The sequence below is a fragment of the Hyla sarda genome, chromosome 8 (genome assembly GCF_029499605.1).
Source record: "Hyla sarda isolate aHylSar1 chromosome 8, aHylSar1.hap1, whole genome shotgun sequence".
Classification (NCBI taxonomy): Eukaryota; Metazoa; Chordata; class Amphibia; order Anura; family Hylidae; genus Hyla; species Hyla sarda.
In genome coordinates, this window is record NC_079196.1 from 2,322,610 (window position 1) to 2,348,201 (window position 25,592).

General features: G+C 46.6%; 1 protein-coding gene across 1 annotated transcript in view; it reads right to left on the reverse strand.

The window, feature by feature from the left end:
* Positions 1-275: 275 nt before the first annotated feature.
* IGFBP2 (insulin like growth factor binding protein 2) overlaps positions 276-25,592 on the reverse strand; it is a 146,953-nt gene continuing 121,636 nt past the window's right edge. The window contains exons 2-4 of the mRNA XM_056535053.1: positions 3,291-3,496; positions 2,827-2,967; positions 276-1,693 (exon numbers count right to left, since the gene is read on the reverse strand). Coding sequence (XP_056391028.1) covers positions 1,538-1,693; positions 2,827-2,967; positions 3,291-3,496 — 503 coding nt within the window. The 3' untranslated portion in view covers positions 276-1,537. The remainder of the gene's footprint in view (positions 1,694-2,826; positions 2,968-3,290; positions 3,497-25,592) is intronic.

The following is a 25,592-nucleotide window of genomic DNA, read 5'->3' on the forward strand; positions in this document are numbered from 1 at the left end:
TGGTCAGAATGGAAAGAACTACACAGCAGCTGATAAGTACTGGAAATAATACTATTTTTATATAGAAGTAATTTACAAATCTGTATAATTTCTGGCACCAGTTGATAAAAAAAAATATATATATATATATATATATATATATATATATATATATATAAAAATATATATATATATATATATATATATATATATTATAAATATATTTAGATATTTTATATATATTTAGATATTTTGTGTATATATATATATATATATATATATATATATATATATATATATTGTCTGGAGTACCCCTTTAAGCTCCATCCCACTGTCTGCAAAATATTCCGGCATTCTGTGGAATCCCATTGAAACCAATAGGAGACTACAGACTGCAAGTTATTCCTATGGGGATTTCGGTAGTGTGCACAGGTCCTTACCCTTTCCCCTCTAGCTAATGGGTATAAGGAACCTCCCCTGGGCTCCCCAATGGTCACCTGACTGTCCTTATACCGCCATGCCTTCCCGGACACCAGGAATGTAATAAGGAGAGTAGAGACCACTTTGGTTACCGGTTCACACGTGTCCAGAGAGGCGGCACAACTTCCCCTCCGGAACGGTTGCACCAGATAACAGCGTTACGTGCGTTGTGTTTTCTTCTGGCGACATCCACAGATCCCTGGACATATGTGAACATACCCGGCGGTGACATTAGAGGGGCTTCAGGGGCTTCACACATGATACGTTATCAGTTTAAGGTTAATTCCTCTTCCGGTGACATTAATCGTTACAATCATGGATTCTTCTGTCATAATACAGAATAATTTGATGATCATGCGCCATCTTATTCCCACCTCAGAAATCCCATATCTATAGTGATATTATTTATCCTCAATCTGTGATACCCCAATGTATCTACAGCAGCTGCCCCCACACTCAGTAGTGCGCCCCCCATAGTGCCCCGCCTCAGCACGCTGATGGTTCTCTGGGATATGTTATTGGGTCAGTGGAAAAGGCTGAACCCTTGGGCCAGAACCTAGTGATACAATGGCCGCCACCAAGTGCAATTAATGAAGAAAGGAACATTTACGATTGGTAAATAATCTCACGGAATCATTAGAAACCGAGGTCCAATATTTGCAATTATATAGAATACATGAAGCAAGGAAGGACACATTGTGTCATATCTAGCAGGTGTCATGGTGGCCTCACGTGGCCTCCACCTGGTTGTGAACGTGGCTCAGATACCCTTGGTGCTAGACAAGATGATTCGTATGTAATGGTCCTTGAAAATGAAGCTTTAATGGCAGGAAAGTAACGGTGCCGGCCTCCCAGGTCCTGCGGGGGCGGTGCTGCTTTGAATGTGAACCTTTTGCTCTTTGTCTCTGTTTTGGAGGGTGAAGGTTTGGAATTGGGATGGTTTGGAAAAGCTTTGGCGCCTTGTCTACGGTACAAATGGCAGCTTCAGAGACAAGGTTTGGCATCAACCAGCCCACTTACAAAACTGTCAGTGACCCAGACATTGTGCGAGCAGCGTGCGGGGCGTCTGGACAGTCCATTACTGGGCGCGCTGCTTGCGCTCCTCCTCCGTATTGGGGTAATACAGGTGGCACTCTGGGTCGCCTCGGATGGTGGGGGCTCCAGCGATCATCTTTCCGGTATTGGGGTTGACACACCAGCATTCTCCTCGCTGACCATTCAGGTATATCTTACACTGCAGGAGGAGATGGGGAAGAGTCACTTGAAATACAATTATCCATTAACTGAATGTTCAGCAGATGATTCCACCCTAGGCCAAAGGTGATCATCGTACATTGTCTGCCGAGCTCTGTGCAGCACAGTTGTTTTTATGCTCCAGGGGGGATTATCATATAGGGGACTGTACTCCCAAAGATTCCTCTCTGCCTCTATTTACAGCTGCCCCTCTATTACATGATATAAGGTAGGTAGTGCTTGAATTACATCTTATCCTCACAGATAACTTTGTTCTGAAACTGAGACCCTGTTCTGCTACTAATTGCCAGCCAGCATGTGAAACAAGATCTATCCTGAGATCGGATAGAAAGCGGTGGAGTTAGCAGAAAGAGGAGAGGCGTGTGATGGATTACATCAGGGGAGGAAAAAACGACATATTCAGAGTAGGAGTATTACACCTTCCTATTCACTACTGCCAAGCATGTGAAACAGGATCTCCCCAGAGACAGGAGGAAGCTGTGGAGATAGAAGAAGCATGTGATGTGTGACATCTTGTACTTTACCGAGGGGTTAGGGGAGATGACCACATGCTGTGAATCCGGCTCTGAGGGAGAAAAAACACTTACTAAAGCCTTCAGCGGCTCCTCTCTGTGTCTATCTGCTTCTTTTTCACTCTGCAGCTTCCTCCTCCCCCAATGGCTATCTGGCCATGCTGGGAGTTGTAGTTTTGCAAAGCTAGAGGTCCACAGTTTGGAGACCACTGGTGCAGACTATCTGCTATGATGTCTCCATACACTGCACACACAGAAGAGTGAATCCTGCTGCTTTACATGACATTATAGAGCAATACTGAGCAGTGTAAGATGTAAATGAGATATAACACTTAGTAGAGCTAGTGTCTCTTTCTCACTCTTTTCCCTTCTCTATACACTTTTGTCTACCTTTTGTAACCTAGTCTCTCAGTGAGCTGATTTTTCTGCAGACGGACAGGGGATGGAAAGGAGCCTGATAAGTGAAGACTGAGGCATTTTTCTCTGATAAGATATGTTACATTTTCCTGTACTATTAAAAGTGTTAGTGGCCATTTAAGCTGTACGTTCATAAAACAAGAACCCCCATTTAGGATGAGTTATGACTCCAGCGTGCACTCACTTGTTTCAGATTGAACAGTCCAGTCTTGTCGCAGTTGGGGATATGAAGAGAGTTGAGATGCTCTAGGGACCCTCGCTCATCAGCAAAGTTCATGGATAAAATCCTCTCGAGGACGACGTCCAGCTGCTGCTGACAAAGGCTCTAAAAAAAGGGAAGGAGGCTGTAAGATCTGCAGAACATCGCATTAATTGCTGCCTGGACTCACCTGCTCTGACACACTGTAACAATTCATATGAGATATGAGACTGAAAATGGAGCAAATAGAGTCCCCACCTGCCCATACAAAGCCCCACACAGCAGTTACAGATTTGGTCACTTCTGGCCCCAGCAGATAGGACAGGACAACAACTTTGACCACATTTCCTTCTTACCTTCCATTATCCATACTAATCCCACCGGGCCCCTGAGTTGTCGGGCCCTCTCGGGCGTACTATTCAAGCTGTACTATGCTCTCAGGTCCTCACCCTCTGTGCCGAATGTCTCGGGTTCTTCTTCTCATCGTTTGCTTTGTTGACTTTGGATCGGTGATGTTCGCTGGCTCTTCCGCGGTTTACAGCATCTTCCTTTACTTGAGGTCTTATTGGTCGTTTTGGGAAATGATCGGTCACCATGGGTCCTGCATCCAAGTTGTTGTCCATGAGCATGCTGTCCGAACGCTCGTCCGGGGCATCTGGTGAGAGAAGACACCTCAGTGAGTCATGGTCCCTACTATATGTGAGAAGGCAGAAGTACTACGGACATCTGCATCGTATGCGCCACCCATATAACTGGAGAAATTTGTCCTGTGGTGTTTGCATTCCGCAGTCAGGGAAAAGGCACACGTTTCTGCAAAAGTGTCACATTTAATGTCCCTGAGCTGGGGAGTGAAATCTAGCTGCTATGATGTCTCCATACACTGCTCAGAAAGAAGAGAATCCTGCTCCTATATATTTATCACACTGTTTCAGAAGCAGCAGCATGGAGAACATTATAGAGCAGTACTGAGCAGTGAAAGCTATAAATCCACGTCTGGGGGACATATAACACTTCTCTGTGTCTCTCTGCTTCTTTTTCACTCTGCACCTCCCTCCTTCCCCCCTCCCCATTTCATAGATTTCTATGGATAGCTGTAACCTGATCCGTCAGTGAGCAGATCTGTCTGGAAAATAATTTTAATGGTTTTTCTAAATAAATGAGGAGTTTAAGGGGGAGAGAGGAGAAAGAGGCATTCTTTTCAGATAAGATATATTACAAAATGTCTTATATTTCTTTGTACTATTAATCATCCTGTGGCTCCTCCCCCCTAGTAGATGTGCAGTATTTTCCTGATAGTTTTTTGTAGATTTAGGTACTTGTAGATTCTAATCTTCTGGCACAGCTGCAGTATAAAGCTGGGTGGACAAAGAGCAGTTGGGCTTCTGATGACATCGCTGTCACCTCCATTCTGCCTTCACCACAAATTGTCCTTATGGAATCTACTATGTGCAATAAACCACATATCATGAGGTCTATGAGGCAATCGCTGGGAGTTGTGGTTCCTCTGAGGAGGATCGTGTATCCTGTGGTCACTGTTGTCCCAGTCACATTCGGTTAAATAAACTCCAAATGTCCCAGCGGCTCCGATTCCCTCCCCGACTGTGAACTTCTCACCCAGAACCAGGAATGTCAACCCATAATATGTACAGGGGTCGTCTGCTCTTATATAAGGGGAGCCCCGGCGGGGGGGATCAGTGACCCCCACTTATTAATAATGATGTCGTCTGTACAGGGGTCGTCTGCTCTTATATAAGGGGCCCTGTAATATATGGGGAGCCCCGGCGGGGGGGATCAGTGACCCCCACTTATTAATAATGATGTCGTCTGTACAGGGGTCGTCTGCTCTTATATAAGGGGCCCTGTAATATATGGGGAGCCCCGGCGGGGGGATCAGTGACGCCCACTTATTAATAATGATGTCGTCTGTACAGGGGACGTCTGCTCTTATATAAGGGGCCCTGTAATATATGGGGAGCCCCGGCGGGGGGGATCAGTGACCCCCACTTATTAATAATGATTTCGTCTGTACAGGGGCTGTCTGCTCTTATATAAGGGGCCCTGTAATATATGGGGAGCCCCGGCGGGGGGATCAGTGACGCCCACTTATTAATAATGATGTCGTCTGTACAGGGGTCGTCTGCTCTTATATAAGGGGCCCTGTAATATATGGGGAGCCCCGGCGGGGGGGGATCAGTGACCCTCACTTATTAATAATGATGTCGTCTGTACAGGGGTCGTCTGCTCTTATATAAGGGGCCCTGTAATATATGGGGAGCCCCGGCGGGGGGATCAGTGACGCCCACTTATTAATAATGATGTTGTCTGTACAGGGGTCGTCTGCTCTTATATAAGGGGCCCTGTAATATATGGGGAGCCCCGGCGGGGGGGGGGGGGATCAGTGACCCCCACTTATTAATAATTATGTCGTCTGTACAGGGGTCGTCTGCTCTTATATAAGGGGCCCTGTAATATATGGGGAGCCCCGGCGGGGGGGATCAGTGACGCCCACTTATTAATAATGATGTCGTCTGTACAGGGGTCGTCTGCTCTTATATAAGGGGCCCTGTAATATATGGGGAGCCCCGGCGGGGGGGGATCAGTGACCCCCACTTATTAATAATGATGTTATCTGTACAGGGGTCGTCTGCTCTTATATAAGGGGCCCTGTAATATATGGGGAGCCCCGGCGGGGGGATCAGTGACCCCCACTTATTAATAATGATTTTGTCTGTACAGGGGTCGTCTGCTCTTATATAAGGGGCCCTGTAATATATTGGGAGCCGCGGCAGGGGGGATCAGTGACCCCCACTTATTAATAATTATGTCATCTGTACAGGGGTCATCTGCTCTTATATAAGGGGCCCTGTAATATATGGGGAGCCGCGGCGGGGGGATCAGTGACCCCCACTTATTAATAATGATGTCGTCTGTACAGGGGTCGTCTGCTCTTATGTAAGGGGCCCTGTAATATATGGGGAGCCCCGGCGGGAGGGGGGGGGATCAGTGACCCCCACTTATTAATAATGATGTCGTCTGTACAGGGGTCGTCTGCTCTTATATAAGGGGCCCTGTAATATATGGGGAGCCCCGGCGGGGGGGATCAGTGACCCCCACTTATTAATAATGATGTCGTCTGTACAGGGGTCGTCTGCTCTTATATAAGGGGCCCTGTAATATATAGGGAGCCCCGGCGGGGGGGATCAGTGACCCCCACTTATTAATAATGATGTCGTCTGTACAGGGGTCGTCTGCTCTTATATACGGGGCCCTGTAATATATGGGGAGCCCCGGCGGGGGGGATCAGTGACCCCCACTTATTAATAATGATGTCGTCTGTACAGGGGACGTCTGCTCTTATATAAGGGGCCCTGTAATATATGGGGAGCCCCGGCGGGGGGGGGGGGATCAGTGACGCCCACTTATTAATAATGATGTCGTCTGTACAGGGGACATCTGCTCTTATATAAGGGGCCCTGTAATATATGGGGAGCCCCGGCGGGGGGGATCAGTGACCCCCACTTATTAATAATGATGTCGTCTGTACAGGGGTCCCTGCTCTTATATAAGGGGCCCTGTAATATATGGGGAGCCCCGGCGGGGGGGGGGGATCAGTGACCCCCACTTATTAATAATGATGTCGTCTGTACAGGGGTCTTCTGCTCTTATATAAGGGGCCCTGTAATATATGGGGAGCCCCGGCGGGGGGGATCAGTGACCCCCACTTATTAATAATAATGTCGTCTGTACAGGGGTCGTCTGCTCTTATATAAGGGGCCCTGTAATATATGGGGAGCCCCAGCGGGGGGGATCAGTGACGCCCACTTATTAATAATGATGTCATCTGTACAGAGGTCATCTGCTCTTATATAAGGGGCCCTGTAATATATGGGGAGCCCCGGCGGAGGGGATCAGTGACCCCCACTTATTAATAATGATGTCATCTGTACAGAGGTCATCTGCTCTTATATAAGGGGCCCTGTAATATATGGGGAGCCCCGGCGGGGGGGGGATCAGTGACCCCCACTTATTAATAATGATGTCATCTGTACAGAGGTAATCTGCTCTTATATAAGGGGCCCTGAAATATATGGGGAGCCCCAGCACGGGGGGGGGGGGGGTTTGGATCAGTGACCCCCACTTATTAATAATGATGTCGTCTGTACAGGGGTCGTCTGCTCTTATATAAGGGGCCCTGTAATATATGGGGAGCCCCGGCGTGGGGGGGGGAATCAGTGACGCCCACTTATTAATAATGATTTCGTCTGTACAGGGGTCATCTGCTCTTATATAAGGGGCCCTGTAATATATGGGGAGCCCCAGGGGGGGGGATCAGTGACCCCCACTTATTAATAATGATGTCGTCTGTACAGGGGTCGTCTGCTCTTATATAAGGGGCCCTGTAATATATGGGGAGCCCCGGCGGGGGGGGATCAGTGACCCCCACTTATTAATAATGATGTCGTCTGTACAGGGGTCGTCTGCTCTTATATAAGGGGCCCTGTAATATATGGGGAGCCCCGGCGGGGGGGATCAGTGACCTCTACTTATTAATAATGATGTCGTCTGTACAGGGGTCGTCTGCTCTTATATACGGGGCCCTGTAATATATGGGGAGCCCCGGCGGGGGGGATCAGTGACCCCCACTTATTAATAATGATGTCGTCTGTACAGGGGACGTCTGCTCTTATATAAGGGGCCCTGTAATATATGGGGAGCCCCGGCGGGGGGGGGGATCAGTGACGCCCACTTATTAATAATGATGTCGTCTGTACAGGGGACATCTGCTCTTATATAAGGGGCCCTGTAATATATGGGGAGCCCCGGCGGGGGGGATCAGTGACCCCCACTTATTAATAATGATGTCGTCTGTACAGGGGTCCCTGCTCTTATATAAGGGGCCCTGTAATATATGGGGAGCCCCGGCGGGGGGGGGGATCAGTGACCCCCACTTATTAATAATGATGTCGTCTGTACAGGGGTCTTCTGCTCTTATATAAGGGGCCCTGTAATATATGGGGAGCCCCGGCGGGGGGGATCAGTGACCCCCACTTATTAATAATAATGTCGTCTGTACAGGGGTCGTCTGCTCTTATATAAGGGGCCCTGTAATATATGGGGAGCCCCAGCGGGGGGGATCAGTGACGCCCACTTATTAATAATGATGTCATCTGTACAGAGGTCATCTGCTCTTATATAAGGGGCCCTGTAATATATGGGGAGCCCCGGCGGAGGGGATCAGTGACCCCCACTTATTAATAATGATGTCATCTGTACAGAGGTCATCTGCTCTTATATAAGGGGCCCTGTAATATATGGGGAGCCCCGGCGGGGGGGGGGATCAGTGACCCCCACTTATTAATAATGATGTCATCTGTACAGAGGTAATCTGCTCTTATATAAGGGGCCCTGAAATATATGGGGAGCCCCAGCACGGGGGGGGGGGGGGGTTTGGATCAGTGACCCCCACTTATTAATAATGATGTCGTCTGTACAGGGGTCGTCTGCTCTTATATAAGGGGCCCTGTAATATATGGGGAGCCCCGGCGTGGGGGGGGGATCAGTGACGCCCACTTATTAATAATGATTTCGTCTGTACAGGGGTCATCTGCTCTTATATAAGGGGCCCTGTAATATATGGGGAGCCCCAGGGGGGGGGATCAGTGACCCCCACTTATTAATAATGATGTCGTCTGTACAGGGGTCGTCTGCTCTTATATAAGGGGCCCTGTAATATATGGGGAGCCCCGGCGGGGGGGGATCAGTGACCCCCACTTATTAATAATGATGTCGTCTGTACAGGGGTCGTCTGCTCTTATATAAGGGGCCCTGTAATATATGGGGAGCCCCGGCGGGGGGGATCAGTGACCTCTACTTATTAATAATGATGTCGTCTGTACAGGGGTCGTCTGCTCTTATATAAGGGGCCCTGTAATATATGGGGAGCCCCGGCGGGGGGGATCAGTGACCCCTACCTATTAATAATGATGTCATCTGTACAGGGGTCGTCTGCTCTTATATAAGGGGCCCTGTAATATATGGGGAGCCCCGGCGGGGGGGGGGGGGGGAATCAGTGACCCCCACTTATTAATAATGATGTCGTCTGTACAGGGGTCGTCTGCTCTTATATAAGGGGCCCTGTAATATATAGGGAGCCCCGGCGGGGGGGGGGATCAGTGACCCCCACTTATTAATAATGATGTCGTCTGTACAGGGGTCGTCTGCTCTTATATAAGGGGCCCTGTAATATATGGGGAGCCCCAGCGGGGGGGATCAGTGACGCCCACTTATTAATAATGATGTCGTCTGTACAGGGGTCGTCTGCTCTTATATAAGGGGCCCTGTAATATATGGGGAGCCCCGGCGGGGGGGGGATCAGTGACCCCCACTTATTAATAATGATGTCGTCTGTACAGGGGTCGTCTGCTCTTATATAAGGGGCCCTGTAATATATGGGGAGCCCCGGCGGGGGGGGGGGGGATCAGTGACCCCCACTTATTAATAATGATGTCGTCTGTACAGGGGTCGTCTGCTCTTATATAAGGGGCCCTGTAATATATGGGGAGCCCCGGCGGGGGGATCAGTGACCCCCAATTATTAATAATGATGTCTTCTGTACAGGGGTCGTCTGCTCTTATATAAGGGGCCCTGTAATATATGGGGAGCCCCGGCGGGGGGGATCAGTTACCCCCACTTATTAATAATGATGTCGTCTGTACAGGGGTCGTTTGCTCTTATATAAGGGGCCCTGTAATATATGGGGAGCCCCGGCGGGGGGGGATCAGTGACCCCCACTTATTAATAATGATGTCGTCTCTACAGGGGTCGTCTGCTCTTATATAAGGGGCCCTGTAATATATGGGAAGCCCCGGCGGGGGGGATCAGTGACCCCCACTTATTAATAATGATGTTGTCTGTACAGGGGTCGTCTGCTCTTATATAAGGGGCCCTGTAATATATGGGGAGCCCCGGCGGGGGGATCAGTGACCCCCACTTATTAATAATGATGTCGTCTGTACAGGGGTCGTCTGCTCTTATATAAGGGGCCCTGTAATATATGGGGAGCCCCGGCGGGGGGGGGATCAGTGACCCCCACTTATTAATAATGATGTCGTCTGTACAGGGGTCGTCTGCTCTTATATAAGGGGCCCTGTAATATATGGGGAGCCCCGGCGGGGGGATCAGTGACCCCCAATTATTAATAACGATGTCGTCTGTACAGGGGTCGTCTGCTCTTATATAAGGGGCCCTGTAATATATGGGGAGCCACGGCGGGGGGATCAGTGACCCCTAATTATTAATAATGATGTCTTCTGTACAGGGGTCGTCTGCTCTTATATAAGGGGCCCTGTAATATATGGGGAGCCCCGGCGGGGGGATCAGTGACCCCCACTTATTAATAATGATGTCGTCTGTACAGGGGTCGTCTGCTCTTATATAAGGTGCCCTGTAATATATGGGGAGCCCCGGCGGGGGGGATTAGTGACCACCACTTATTAATAATGATGTCGTCTGTACAGGAAAGATCCTGCATCTTGTTTATTGATCTTCACTACATATTGTGCTGTATTGATGGAATCTGTCAGTATACGGCTTATGGGTCCATCATGGGGTCGGTTACGTGTCTGACTAGTTCACAGACAATGTGCACTCAGCTGTTCCTGTATCTTTAACCTCTTGTACCTGTACGCTCTGAGCCCGGTCCCGGTGTGAAAAACGGGGTCACGGCCGGGACCCTGGGCTAACAGCGTACGGCAGCGATCATTGTGGCGCGCACTGTTAACCCTTTAGACGCAGCGATCAAATTTGACCACCGCGTCTGAAAACGAAAGTAAACGCTTCCCGGCAGCACAGTAGGGCTGATCGGGACATCGCGATAAAATCGCGATGTTCCGATCAGCTGGGACACAGGCAGAGGTCCCCTTACCTGACTCTGCAGCGTCCGATCGTCGATTGATTGCTCCAAGCCTGAGCTACAGGCTTGAGCAATCAAGCCCCTATCTCACTGATCAGTGCAAAGCTATGGCTTTGCAGGGATCAGCATAGGAGATCAGTGTGTGCAGTGTTATAGGTCCCTATGGGATAACAATGATCAGTGTGTGCAGTGTTACAGGTCCCTATGGGATAACAATGATCAGTGTGTGCAGTGCTATAGGTCCCTATGGGATAACAATGATCAGTATGAGATCAGTGTGTGCAGTGTTATAGCCCCCTATGGGATAACAATGATCAGTGTGTGCAATGTTATAGCCCCCTATGGGATAACAATGATCAGTGTGTGCAGTGTTATAGGTCCCTATGGGATAACAATGATCAGTATAAGAGATCAGTGTGTGCAGTGTTATAGCCCCATATGGGATAACAATGATCAGTGTGTGCAGTGTTATAGGTCCCTATGGGATAACAATGATCAGTATAAGAGATCAGTGTGTGCAGTGTTATAGCCCCTATGGGATAACAATGATCAGTGTGTGCAATGTTATAGCCCCCTATGGGATAACAATGATCAGTGTGTGCAGTCTTATAGGTTCCTATGGGATAACAATGATCAGTGTGTGCAGTCTTATAGGTCCCTATGGGATAATAATGATCAGTATAAGAGATCAGTGTGTGCAGTGTTATAGTCTCCTATGGGATAACAATGATCAGTGTGTGCAGTGTTATAGCCCCCTATGGGATAACAGTGATCAGTGTGTGCAGTGTTATAGGTCCCTAGGCTATAGGTCCCTATGGGTTAACAATGATCAGTGTGTGCAGTGTTATAGGTCCCTATGGGATAATAATGATCAGTATAAGAGATCAGTGTGTGCAGTGTTATAGTCTCCTATGGGATAACAATGATCAGTGTGTGCAGTGTTATAGCCCCCTATGGGATAACAATGATCAGTGTGTGCAATGTTATAGCCCCCTATGGGATAACAATGATCAGTGTGTGCAGTCTTATAGGTCCCTATGGGATAACAATGATCAGTGTGTGCAGTGTTATAGGTCCCTATGGGATAATAATGATCAGTATAAGAGATCAGTGTGTGCAGTGTTATAGGTACCTATGGGATAACAATGATCAGTGTGTGCAGTGTTATAGGTCCCTATGGGATAATAATGATCAGTATAAGAGATCAGTGTGTGCAGTGTTATAGTCTCCTATGGGATAACAATGATCAGTGTGTGCAATGTTATAGCCCCCTATGGGATAACAATGATCAGTGTGTGCAGTCTTATAGGTCCCTATGGGATAACAATGATCAGTGTGTGCAGTGTTATAGGTCCCTATGGGATAATAATGATCAGTATAAGAGATCAGTGTGTGCAGTGTTATAGGTACCTATGGGATAACAATGATCAGTGTGTGCAGTGTTATAGGTCCCTATGGGATAATAATGATCAGTATAAGAGATCAGTGTGTGCAGTGTTATAGTCTCCTATGGGATAACAATGATCAGTGTGTGCAGTGTTATAGGTCCCTATGGGATAACAATGATCAGTGTGTGCAGTCTTATAGGTCCCTATGGGATAATAATGATCAGCATAAGAGATCAGTGTGTGCAGTGTTATAGCCCCCTATGGGATAACAGTGATCAGTGTGTGCAGTGTTATAGGTCCCTAGGCTATAGGTCCCTATGGGTTAACAATGATCAGTGTGTGCAGTGTTATAGGTCCCTATGGGATAATAATGATCAGTATAAGAGATCAGTGTGTGCAGTGTTATAGTCTCCTATGGGATAACAATGATCAGTGTGTGCAGTGTTATAGCCCCCTATGGGATAACAATGATCAGTGTGTGCAATGTTATAGCCCCCTATGGGATAACAATGATCAGTGTGTGCAGTCTTATAGGTCCCTATGGGATAACAATGATCAGTGTGTGCAGTGTTATAGGTCCCTATGGGATAATAATGATCAGTATAAGAGATCAGTGTGTGCAGTGTTATAGGTACCTATGGGATAACAATGATCAGTGTGTGCAGTGTTATAGGTCCCTATGGGATAATAATGATCAGTATAAGAGATCAGTGTGTGCAGTGTTATAGTCTCCTATGGGATAACAATGATCAGTGTGTGCAATGTTATAGCCCCCTATGGGATAACAATGATCAGTGTGTGCAGTCTTATAGGTCCCTATGGGATAACAATGATCAGTGTGTGCAGTGTTATAGGTCCCTATGGGATAATAATGATCAGTATAAGAGATCAGTGTGTGCAGTGTTATAGGTACCTATGGGATAACAATGATCAGTGTGTGCAGTGTTATAGGTCCCTATGGGATAATAATGATCAGTATAAGAGATCAGTGTGTGCAGTGTTATAGTCTCCTATGGGATAACAATGATCAGTGTGTGCAGTGTTATAGGTCCCTATGGGAGCTATAACACTGCAAAAAAAAGTGGGGAAAAAAGTTAACAAAGGTCATTTAACCTCTTCCCTAATAAAAGTTTGAATCACCCCCCTTTTCCCATAAAAAAAAAATAAAACAGTGTAAATAAAACAATAAAAATAAACAGATTTGGTATTGCCGCGTGCGTAAATGTCTGAACTATACAAATATATCATTAATTAAACCGCACGGTCAATGGCGTACGCGCAAAAAAATTCCAAAGTCCAAAAAAGCGTATTTTGGTCACTTTTTATACCATTAAAAAAATTTATAAAAAGTGATCAATAAGTCCGATCAAAACCAAAATCATAAAGTTATAGGGGTCAGAAGATGACATTTTTAAACATATACATTTTCCTGCATGTAGTTATGATTTTTTCCAGAAGTCCGACAAAATCACCTATATAAGTCGGGGATCATTATAATCGTATGGACCTACAGAATAATGATAAGGGGTCATTTTTACTAAAATATGCACTGTGTAGAAACGGAAGCCCCCAAAAGTTACATAATGGCGTTTTTTCTTCAATTTTGTCGCACAATGATTTTTTTTTCCATTTTGCCGTGAATTTTTGGGTAAAATGATTAATGTCACTGCAAAGTAGAATTGGTGACGCAAAAAATAAGCCATAATATGGAACTTTAGGTGGACAATTGAGAGGAGGAAAAAACGAAAGTGCAAAAAGGGAAAAACCCTGAGTCCTTAAGGGGTTAATTCAACTGGTGCCAGAAAGTTAAACAGATTTGCAAATTTCTATAAAAAAATCTTAATCCTTCTAGTACTTAATAGCTGCTGAATACTATAGAGGAAATTCTTTTCTTTTTGGAACACAGAGCTCTCTGCTGACATCTCTGTCCATTTTAGGAACTGTCCAGAGCTGCATGGGCATGTTTGCTATGGGGATTTTCTCCTACTCTGGACAGTTCTTAAAATTGACAGAGGTGTCAGCAGAGAGCACTGTGGTCCTGATGTCAGCAGAGAGCTCTGTGTTCCAAAAAGAAAATAATTTCCTCCGTAGTATTCAACTAATAAGTACAGGAAGGATTAAGATTTTTTTTACAGAAGTAATTTACAAATCTGTTTAACTTTTTGGCACCAGTTGACTTAAAAAAAAAAAAAAGTACCCCTTTAAGTGAGTGCACTCAGCTGTTCCTGTATCTTTAAGTGAGTAAGTGAGTGCACTCAGCTGTTCCTGTATCTTTAGTGAGTGCACTCAGCTGTTCCTGTATCTTTAGTGAGTGCACTCAGCTGTTCCTGTATCTTTAGTGAGTGCACTCAGCTGTTCCTGTATCTTTAGTGAGTGCACTCAGCTGTTCCTGTATCTTTAGTGAGTGCACTCAGCTGTTCCTGTATCTTTAAGTGAGTGCACTCAGCTGTTCCTGTATCTTTAAGTGAGTGCACTCAGCTGTTCCTGTATCTTTAGTGAGTGCACTCAGCTGTTCCTGTATCTTTAGTGAGTGCACTCAGCTGTTCCTGTATCTTTATTGAGTGCACTCAGCTGTACCTGTATCTTTAGTGAGTGCACTCAGCTGTTCCTGTATCTTTAGTGAGTGCACTCAGCTGTTCCTGTATCTTTAGTGAGTGCACTCAGCTGTTCCTGTATCTTTAGTGAGTGCACTCAGCTGTTCCTGTATCTTTAGTGAGTGCACTCAGCTGTACCTGTATCTTTAGTGAGTGCACTCAGCTGTTCCTGTATCTTTAGTGAGTGCACTCAGCTGTTCCTGTATCTTTAGTGAGTGCACTCAGCTGTTCCTGTATCTTTAGTGAGTGCACTCAGCTGTTCCTGTATCTTTAGTGCGTGCACTCAGCTGTACCTGTATCTTTAGTGAGTGCACTCAGCTGTTCCTGTATCTTTAAGTGAGTGCACTCAGCTGTTCCTGTATCTTTAAGTGAGTGCACTCAGCTGTTCCTGTATCTTTAGTGAGTGCACTCAGCTGTTCCTGTATCTTTAAGTGAGTGCACTCAGCTGTTCCTGTATCTTTAAGTGAGTGCACTCAGCTGTTCCTGTATCTTTAAGTGAGTGCACTCAGCTGTTCCTGTATCTTTAGTGAGTGCACTCAGCTGTTCCTGTATCTTTAAGTGAGTGCACTCAGCTGTTCCTGTATCTTTAAGTGAGTGCACTCAGCTGTTCCTGTATCTTTAGTGAGTGCACTCAGCTGTTCCTGTATCTTTAGTGAGTGCACTCAGCTGTTCCTGTATCTTTAGTTAGTGCACTCAGCTGTTCCTGTATCTTTAGTGAGTGCACTCAGCTGTACCTGTATCTTTAGTGAGTGCACTCAGCTGTACCTGTATCTTTAGTGAGTGCACTCAGCTGTTCCTGTATCTTTAGTGAGTGCACTCAGCTGTTCCTGTATCTTTAGTGAGTGCACTCAGCTGTACCTGTATCTTTAGTGAGTGCACTCAGCTGTTCCTGTATCTTTAGTGAATGCACTCAGCTGTACCTGTATCTTTAGTGAGTGCACTCAGCTGTACCTGTATCTTTAGTGAGTGCACTCAGCTGTTCCTGTATCTTTAGTGAGTGCACTCAGCTGTACCTGTATCTTTAGTGAGTGCACTCAGCTGTTCCTGTATCTTTAGTGAGTGCACTCAGCTGTACCTGTATCTTTAGTGAGTGCACTCAGCTGTTCCTGTATCTTTAGTGAGTGCACTCAGCTGTTCCTGTATCTTTAGTGAGTGCACTCAGCTGTTCCTGTATCTTTAGTGAGTGCACTCAGCTGTTCCTGTATCTTTAGTGAGTGCACTCAGCTGTACCTGTATCTTTAGTGAGTGCACTCAGCTGTACCTGTATCTTTAGTGAGTGCACTCAGCTGTTCCTGTATCTTTAGTGAGTGCACTCAGCTGTTCCTGTATCTTTAGTGAGTGCACTCAGCTGTACCTGTATCTTTAGTGAGTGCACTCAGCTGTTCCTGTATCTTTAGTGAGTGCACTCAGCTGTTCCTGTATCTTTAGTGAGTGCACTCAGCTGTTCCTGTATCTTTAGTGAGTGCACTAAGCTGTACCTGTATCTTTAGTGAGTGCACTCAGCTGTACCTCTATCTTTAGTGAGTGCACTCAGCTATACCTCTATCTTTAGTGAGTGCACTCAGCTGTACCTGTATCTTTAGTGAGTGCACTCAGCTGTACCTGTATCTTTAGTGAGTGCACTCAGCTGTTCCTGTATCTTTAGTGAGTGCACTCAGCTGTACCTGTATCTTTAGTGAGTGCACTCAGCTGTACCTGTATCTTTAGTGAGTGCACTCAGCTGTTCCTGTATCTTTAGTGAGTGCACTCAGCTGTTCCTGTATCTTTAGTGAGTGCACTCAGCTGTACCTGTATCTTTAGTGAGTGCACTCAGCTGTACCTGTATCTTTAGTGAGTGCACTCAGCTGTTCCTGTATCTTTAGTGAGTGCACTCAGCTGTTCCTGTATCTTTAGTGAGTGCACTCAGCTGTACCTGTATCTTTAGTGAGTGCACTCAGCTGTTCCTGTATCTTTAGTGAGTGCACTCAGCTGTTCCTGTATCTTTAGTGAGTGCACTCAGCTGTTCCTGTATCTTTAGTGAGTGCACTCAGCTGTTCCTGTATCTTTAGTGAGTGCACTCAGCTGTACCTCTATCTTTAGTGAGTGCACTCAGCTGTTCCTGTATCTTTAGTGAGTGCACTCAGCTATACCTCTATCTTTAGTGAGTGCACTCAGCTGTTCCTGTATCTTTAGTGAGTGCACTCAGCTGTTCCTGTATCTTTAGTGAGTGCACTCAGCTGTACCTGTATCTTTAGTGAGTGCACTCAGCTGTACCTCTATCTTTAGTGAGTGCACTCAGCTGTTCCTGTATCTTTAGTGAGTGCACTCAGCTGTTCCTGTATCTTTAGTGAGTGCACTCAGCTGTTCCTGTATCTTTAGTGAGTGCACTCAGCTGTACCTCTATCTTTAGTGAGTGCACTCAGCTGTTCCTGTATCTTTAGTGAGTGCACTCAGCTATACCTCTATCTTTAGTGAGTGCACTCAGCTGTACCTGTATCTTTAGTGAGTGCACACTCCGATGATGCTCCTCACAATATCATCCTCTGGAGCGGTGGCAGGGAGGAAGGTGAAGGTAAGTGGTTGCACTGAGCTGGTATAATGGTTCTTGTACCTGACAGTGCTTGGTAGGACTATTACATATTAACCCTTTAGTCAACTTCAAAACTCTCCACCTGTCCATGTGGTTATTAGTGTTGCTCGCGAATATCGCGCTATATATTGGTAATTACGAATATTCGGTTATTTTCTCACAGTGATCCCCCCCCCCCCCCCCTCTCTGCTTCCAGCTTGTGGGGTGTAAAGAACGCTCTAATACTACTGTGTGAGACTGGCGAGTGAATTTTCGCATATGCAAATTTTCGCTTGTATCAATTTTTGTATATGCTAATTTTCACATATGTTAATTTTCTCATATGCGAAAATAAAACGAGAATATTACGAATATGCAAATTTAGCGAATATATGACGAATATTCGTCCATATATTTGCGTATATTTGCGAATTCGAATATGGCCTATGCCGCTCAACACTAGTGGTTATTGCAGCCGGTCACATCTGCCCCTGATCACTAGGCTGGGTGCATGGGTCTTGGTGGGGGGGGGGGGGGGGCGCTGGGGCAGTTTCTCCTCTATATAATGCACATTTATTTCTGCCCAGGAAATGGCTCTGATCTTCTCCAGTCCTGAAATACTCTGTGCTGCTGGAGACTCTGCTCCTTCCCTTATATTAGGATCAGTCACTGACCTCTCCCAGAATCCTCTATTCCTGAAATACTCTGTGCTGCTGGGAGACTCTGCTCCTTCCCTTATATTAGGATCAGTCACTGACCTCTCCCAGAATCCTCCAGTCCTGTAATACTCTGTGCTGCTGGGAGACTCTGCTCCTTCCCTTATATTAGGATCAGTCACTGACCTCTCCCAGAATCCTCTACTCATGTAATACTCTGTGCTGCTGGAGACTCTGCTCCTTCCCTTATATTAGGAAATACTCTGTGCTGCTGGGAGACTCTGCTCCTTCCCTTATATTAGGATCAGTCACTGACCTCTCCCAGAATCCTCCACTCCTGAAATGCTCTGTGCTGCTGGGAGACTCTGCTCCTTCCCTTATATTAGGATCAGTCACTGACCTCTCCCAGAATCCTCTACTCCTGTAATACTCTGTGCTGCTGGGAGACTCTGCTCCTTCCCTTATATTAGGATCAGTCACTGACCTCTCCCAGAATCATCTACTCCTGTAATACTCTGTGCTGCTGGGAGACTCTGCTCCTTCCCTTATATTAGGATCAGTCACTGACCTCTCCCAGAATCCTCCAGTCCTGAAATGCTCTGTGCTGCTGGGAGACTCTGCTCCTTCCCTTATATTAGGATCAGTCACTGACCTCTCCCAGAATCCTCCAGTCCTGTAATACTCTGTGCTGCTGGGAGACTCTGCTCCTTCCCTTATATTAGGATCAGTCACTGACCTCTCCCAGAATCCTCTACTCCTGAAATACTCTGTGCTGCTGGGAGACTCTGCTCCTTCCCTTATATTAGGATCAGTCACTGACCTCTCCCAGAATCCTCCAGTCCTGTAATACTCTGTGCTGCTGGGAGACTCTGCTCCTTCCCTTATATTAGGATCAGTCACTGACCTCTCCCAGAATCCTCTACTCATGTAATACTCTGTGCTGCTGGGAGACTCTGCTCCTTCCCTTATATTAGGATCAGTCACTGATCTCTCCCAGAATCCTCCACTCCTGAAATGCTCTGTTCTGCTGGGAGACTCTGCTCCTTCCCTTATATTAGGATCAGTCACTGACCTCTCCCAGAATCCTCTACTCATGTAATACTCTGTGCTGCTGGGAGACTCTGCTCCTTCCCTTATATAAGGATCAGTCACTGACCTCTCCCAGAATCCTCTACTCCTGAAATACTCTGTGCTGCTGGGAGACTCTGCTCCTTCCCTTATATTAGGATCAGTCACTGACCTCTCCCAGAATCCTCTACTCCTGAAATACTCTGTGCTGCTGGGAGACTCTGCTCCTTCCCTTATATTAGGATCAGTCACTGACCTCTCCCAGAATCCTCTACTCCTGAAATACTCTGTGCTGCTGGGAGACTCTGCTCCTTCCCTTATATTAGGATCAGTCACTGACCTCTCCCAGAATCCTCTACTCCTGAAATACTCTGTGCTGCTGGGAGACTCTGCTCCTTCCCTTATATTAGGATCAGTCACTGACCTCTCCCAGAATCCTCCAGTCCTGAAATACTCTGTGCTGCTGGGAGACTCTGCTCCTTCCCTTATATTAGGATCAGTCACTGACCTCTCCCAGAATCCTCCAGTCCTGAAATGCTCTGTGCTGCTGGGAGACTCTGCTCCTTCCCTTATATTAGGATCAGTCACTGACCTCTCCCAGAATCCTCCAGTCCTGGAATACGCTGTGCTGCTGGGAGACTCTGCTCCTTCCCTTATATTAGGATCAGTCACTGACCTCTCCCAGAATCCTCCAGTCCTGAAATACTCTGTTCTGCTGGGAGACTCTGCTCCTTCCCTTATATGAGGATCAGTCACTGACCTCTCCCAGAATCCTCCACTCCTTAAATACTCTGTGCTGCTGGGAGACTCTGCTCCTTCCCTTATATTAGGATCAGTCACTGACCTCTCCCAGAATCCTCTACTCCTGTAATACTCTGTGCTGCTGGGAGACTCTGCTCCTTCCCTTATATGAGGATCAGTCACTGACCTCTCCCAGAATCCTCCACTCCTTAAATGCTCTGTTCTGCGGCCCCCGTGTTGGGTGTGCGGGGCCCCAGCCCTGGTGTTCACATTCTTTTGGGAGCCTGCAGGGACCTGCACCGCACAACATCTCGTGAGGACCTGAAAGAACAACGAATGGGCGCCGAGTGCGACACAATCCCGGGATTATCCCGTGTTTACACAGCGATTAGGGAATATGGCAGCGCTCCATCAACACAGAACATTCCTGCGCAGCACTGACACCGCCGCACCAAGACAGCCGACATGTGACTTCTTGTTTGCTATTAAGTATGTGCCCCCTCTGGAAGCTGAACTTATAGCAGAAGAAATCGAGAATCCTTACCGCATCCTGACAGACATCCTAAAACACTCTGTGCTGCTGCTTCCACCAGACAAATCTACATCTGAGACTCCCCACAAGATCAGCAGATCCCTCCCCTGAAATATTCTGCGATGCTGAAAGCCGCAATACGTAACCGCTAAGGAGTCAATAAACAACATAAGAAACTTTGTTATATATCTTATCAGACAATCCCCTCCAACATGTTAATTTTATTCAATCTAAAAATACAACACAACGCTTTCCTGTGTTTCCAAGCAGATCACTGAGAGATTAGTTACATGCTGCCGATACTAGTCTATGGAGAGGGGAGGGGAGAGAGTTTAGAGAACATAGGCCAAAAAGACTGCATGAACTCTGCACAAACTAAGGAACAAATCTCACCCCAAAGCTTTATTAGAAGCTTAAACTATATATCACTGCTATATAATGTCCTTCATGGTGCTGTTTCTTATGATAAGCTATAAGCTAGAATACATAGAAGAGCATGGCCCCCTCTACCCCTCTACTGTGTGTGCAGGTATGGCTGAGCTAGTAGGGGCTAGGCCCCACCCTGTAGTCTGTAGATAATACAGGATATAACTCAGGATCAGTACAGGATAAGTAATATAATGTATGTACATAGTGATCTCACCAGCAGAATAGTGAGTACAGCTTTGGGATATAATACAGAATATAACTCAGGATAAGTACAGAATAAGTAATGTAATGTATGTACACAGTGACCTCACCAGCAGAATAGTGAGTACAGCTCTGGAGTATAATACAGGATATAACTCAGGATTGTCACGATGCCGGCTGGCAGGTAGTGGATCCTCTGTGTCAGAGAGGGATTGGCGAGGACCGCGCTAGTGGACCGGTTCTAAGTCACTACTGGTTTTCACCAGAGCCCGCCGCAAAGCGGGATGGTCTTGCTGCGGCGGTAGTGACCAGGTCGTATCCACTAGCAACGGCTCACCTCTCTGACTGCTGATGACAGGCGTGGTACAAGGGAGTAGGCAGAAGCAAGGTCGGACGTAGCAGAAGGTCGGGGGCAGGCGGCAAGGATCGTAGTCAGGGGCAACGGCAGGAGGTCTGGAACACGGGCTAGGAACAAACAAGGGAACGCTTTCACTAGGCACAAGTGCAACAAGATCCGGCCAGGGAGTGCAGGGGAAGTGAGGTGATATAGGGAAGTGCACAGGTGGGAGCCAATTAAGCTAATTGGGAAGATTGGGCCAGGCACCATCATTGGTGCACTGGCCCTTTAAATCGCAGAGACCCGGCGCGCGCGCGCCCTAGGGAGCGGGGCCGCGCGCGCCGGGACAGGACCGAGGGAGAGCGAGTCAGGTACGGGGGCCGGGGTGCGCATCGCGAGCGGGCGCTATCCGCATCGCGAATCGCATCCCGGCTGAAGGCGGGACCGCAGCGCACCCGGTCGGTGGATCTGACCGGGGCGCTGCAACAACGAAGATGAGGCGAGCGCTCCGGGGAGGAACGGGGACCCGGAGCGCTCGGCGTAACAAGGATCAGTACAGGATAAGTAATGTAATGAATGTACACAGTGACCTCACCAGCAGAATAGTGAGTACAGCTCTGGGGTATAATACAGGATATAACTCAGGATAAGTAATGTAATGTATATACACAGGGACCTCACCAGCAGAATAGTGAGTACAGCTCTGGAGTATAATACAGGATATAACTCAGGATCAGTACAGGATAAGTAATGTAATGTATGTACACAGTGACCTCACCAGCAGAATAGTGAGTACAGCTCTGGGGTATAATACAGAATATAACTCAGGATCAGTACAGGATAAGTAATGTATTGTATATACATAGTGACCTCACCAGCAGAATAGTGAGTACAACTCTGGAGTATAATACAGGATATAACTCAGGATCAGTACAGGATAAGTAATGTAATGTATATACACAGTGACCCCACCAGCAGAATAGTGAGTACAGCTCTGGGGTATAATACAGGATATAACTCAGGATCAGTACAGGATAAGTAATGTATTGTATATACATAGTGACCTCACCAGCAGAATAGTGAGTACAGCTCTGGAGTATAATACAGGATATAACTCAGGATCAGTACAGGATAAGTAATGTAATGTATGTACACAGTGACCTCTCCAGCAGAACAGTGAGTACAGCTCTGGAGTATAATACAGGATATAACTCAGGATCAGTACAGGGTAAGTAATGTAATATATGTACACAGTGACCTCACCAGCAGAATAGTGAGTACAGCTCTGGAGTATAATACAGGATATAACTCAGGATCAGTACAGGATAAGTAGTGTAATGTATGTACACAGTGACCCCACCAGCAGAATAGTGAGTACAGCTCTGGGGTATAATACAGGATATAACTCAGGATCAGTACAGGATAAGTAATATAATGTATATACACAGTGACCTCACCAGCAGAATAGTGAGTACAGCTCTGGAGTATAATACAGGATATAACTCAGGATCAGTACAGGATAAGTAATGTAATGTATGTACACAGTGACCTCACCAGCAGAATAGTGAGTACAGCTCTGGAGTATAATACAGGATATAACTCAGGATCAGTACAGGATAAGTAATGTAATGTACGTACACAGTGACCTCACCAGCAGAATAGTGAGTACAGCTCTGGGGTATAATACAGGATATAACTCAGGATCAGTACAGGATAAGTAATGTAATGTATGTACACAGTGACCTCACCAGCAGAATAGTGAGTACAGCTCTGGAGTATAATACAGGATATAACTCAGGATCAGTACAGGATAAGTAATGTAATGTACGTACACAGTGACCTCACCAGCAGAATAGTGAGTACAGCTCTGGGGTATAATACAGGATATAACTCAGGATAAGTAATGTAATGTATATACACAGTGACCTCACCAGCAGAATAGTGAGTACAGCTCTGGAGTATAATACAGGATATAACTCAGGATCAGTACAGGATCAGTAATGTAATGTATGTACACAGTGACCTCACCAGCAGAATAGTGAGTACAGCTCTGGAGTATAATACAGGATATAACTCAGGATCAGTACAGGATCAGTAATGTAATGTATGTACACAGTGATCTTACAGTCTTCTTATTCGGTGTTTTCCTGTGATGTTTCTCCTCCTGGGGGGTCTTTCCTGTCTCCTCCAGTAATATTGTCCCTTTTGGAGGTCACATAGGATCTCCTGGTGGGGGAGGTCACAGTCCCTTGTCAGGAGAATCAGGCAGGGTCAGTGGTGGCGGAGGTCACGCGTGCTTCGTGATTTGGCGCAGAATACGATTCTCCAGTTAAACAATAACCAGAGAAATCATTTCATGACAGGATCTGGATGGATGAGAGTCAGGAAACATATCCCTTCTGACCCCTGACCTCCCGGGGGTCTGCGCACAGACCTTGTTATCACTGCTGGAGAGGAGTCGGTGTTTCCCTTTATTGGATGAACTAATGGCTGCAGTTCTAGGGTCACACTAAGATCTGTCATATGTGAACGACCGGGGACGCCGACTTGGGGTCCGAGGACACATGTATTAGTCTCCCCCAGCAGCGCCACCTGCTGTCAGACGGGTGACGGCATTCTTTAACCCCTTCCCCACCCATGTTGTACATTTATATTTGAGGGTTTTTGGCATCCACTCGGGTCTACCTGCAGCTGATACCTGTCAGAAATGACCAACATTGGAGATTAACTCTTTAAATGCTGTGATCAAAAGCAATCAAGGCATGTAAGCAGTCTTTGGCGCAGATTTCTGGTGTCTTTCAGTTTGATCGCCACCTCTGCCACCTACTCACAGGGATTGGGGCTGCCCTGTAGTGGGCCAAGGTTTAGGCCGTCACTCGATTTCTAATACAGTCTGTCTATGGCCTATACCAATAGAATGCCTATCTAGTGGGCCAATGTAATGCGTGCGATTGCTTATAAGAGACTAAAGAAAAAGTATAAAATGTTCTTTATCCACATACTCAACAGCGTATCTGCAAAAACAATTCAATAGGCTAAATTGGGGATTTCTGATAACTTTGCATTGCCAAAAAATGTAGTAAAGTCAATTTAAAATTAATATGTAATAGTCGTGCCCGTAAAAACTCCAGTACATGGCACCTGTATATATTCAATATATCTAGGAGATGTCGCGAACGTAAAATTTTCGGTTCACGAACCGGCGAACCAGGCGAACCGCCATTGACTTCAATGGGCAGGTGAATTTTAAAACCCACAGGGACTCTTTCTGGCCACAATAGCGATTGAAAAGTTGTTTCAAGGGGACTAACACCTGGACTGTGGCGTGCCGGAGGGGGATCCATGGCAAAACTAACATGGAAAATTACATAGTTGATGCAGAGTCAATTGATTTATGCCCTTTATGGATTAAAAAACAATTATTCCTAAATGATTTGGAATAATGTGCTTTAGCCCCCTTTAGGCAGCACATAGAGCCCCCCTTTAGGCATCACATAGTTAGATTCCCCCTTTAGACAGCACATAGATTCCCCCATATTAGGCAGCACATAGTTAGATCCCCCCTTTAGACAGCACATAGTTAGATCCCCCCTTTAGGCAGCACATAGATTCCCCCATATTAGGCAGCACATAGTTAGAGCCTCCCTTTAGGCATCACATAAGATTCCCCCATATTAGGCAGCACATAGTGGGATTTGAACAAGGCCCCAGCGCTGCAAGGCAGCAGTGCTAACCTCTGAGCCCCCATGTTACCCTTACCATACATCTAATATCCACAGCTGCTAAAATGGACAGAGATGTCAGCAGAGAGTACCTGAAAAATTAGGCATGTACACATGGAGGAAAAATTTGGTATTGTTGCAGCCGCTTCTGTTGCAGCAGCCAGAAAAATTTCAGCACCATAACAAGTGCAGCAGCAGAGGCCAGAAAAATTAGGCATGTACACCTTGCAGGAAAATTGGGTATTGTCGCAGCCGCAGCTGTAGGTTTTGCCAGGCAGAAAGTGCCCTAAAACATTGCGGCTTGAACCCTAGTTGGTGGCGGATAAGTCACGGAAGTCATCCGGCATTCAGAAGTAAAATACAGCAGCGTGTGGACCATTTTTAGGCCAAGGCAGCTCATCTGATCAGGCCTTGTTCAGAGTGTCGATATCTGCGGTTAAGGCCAGGTAGTCTGCTACCTGTCGGTCAAGTCGTTCTCTGAGGGTGGACCCCGAAGGGCTGTGACGATGCGTAGGACTTAAAAAGCTCTGCATGTCCTCCATCAGCAGCATGTCTGTACAGCTTCCTGTCCTTGCCGGCGTGTTCGTGGGAGGAGGAGGAGGATTACTTTCACCTCTTCCCCT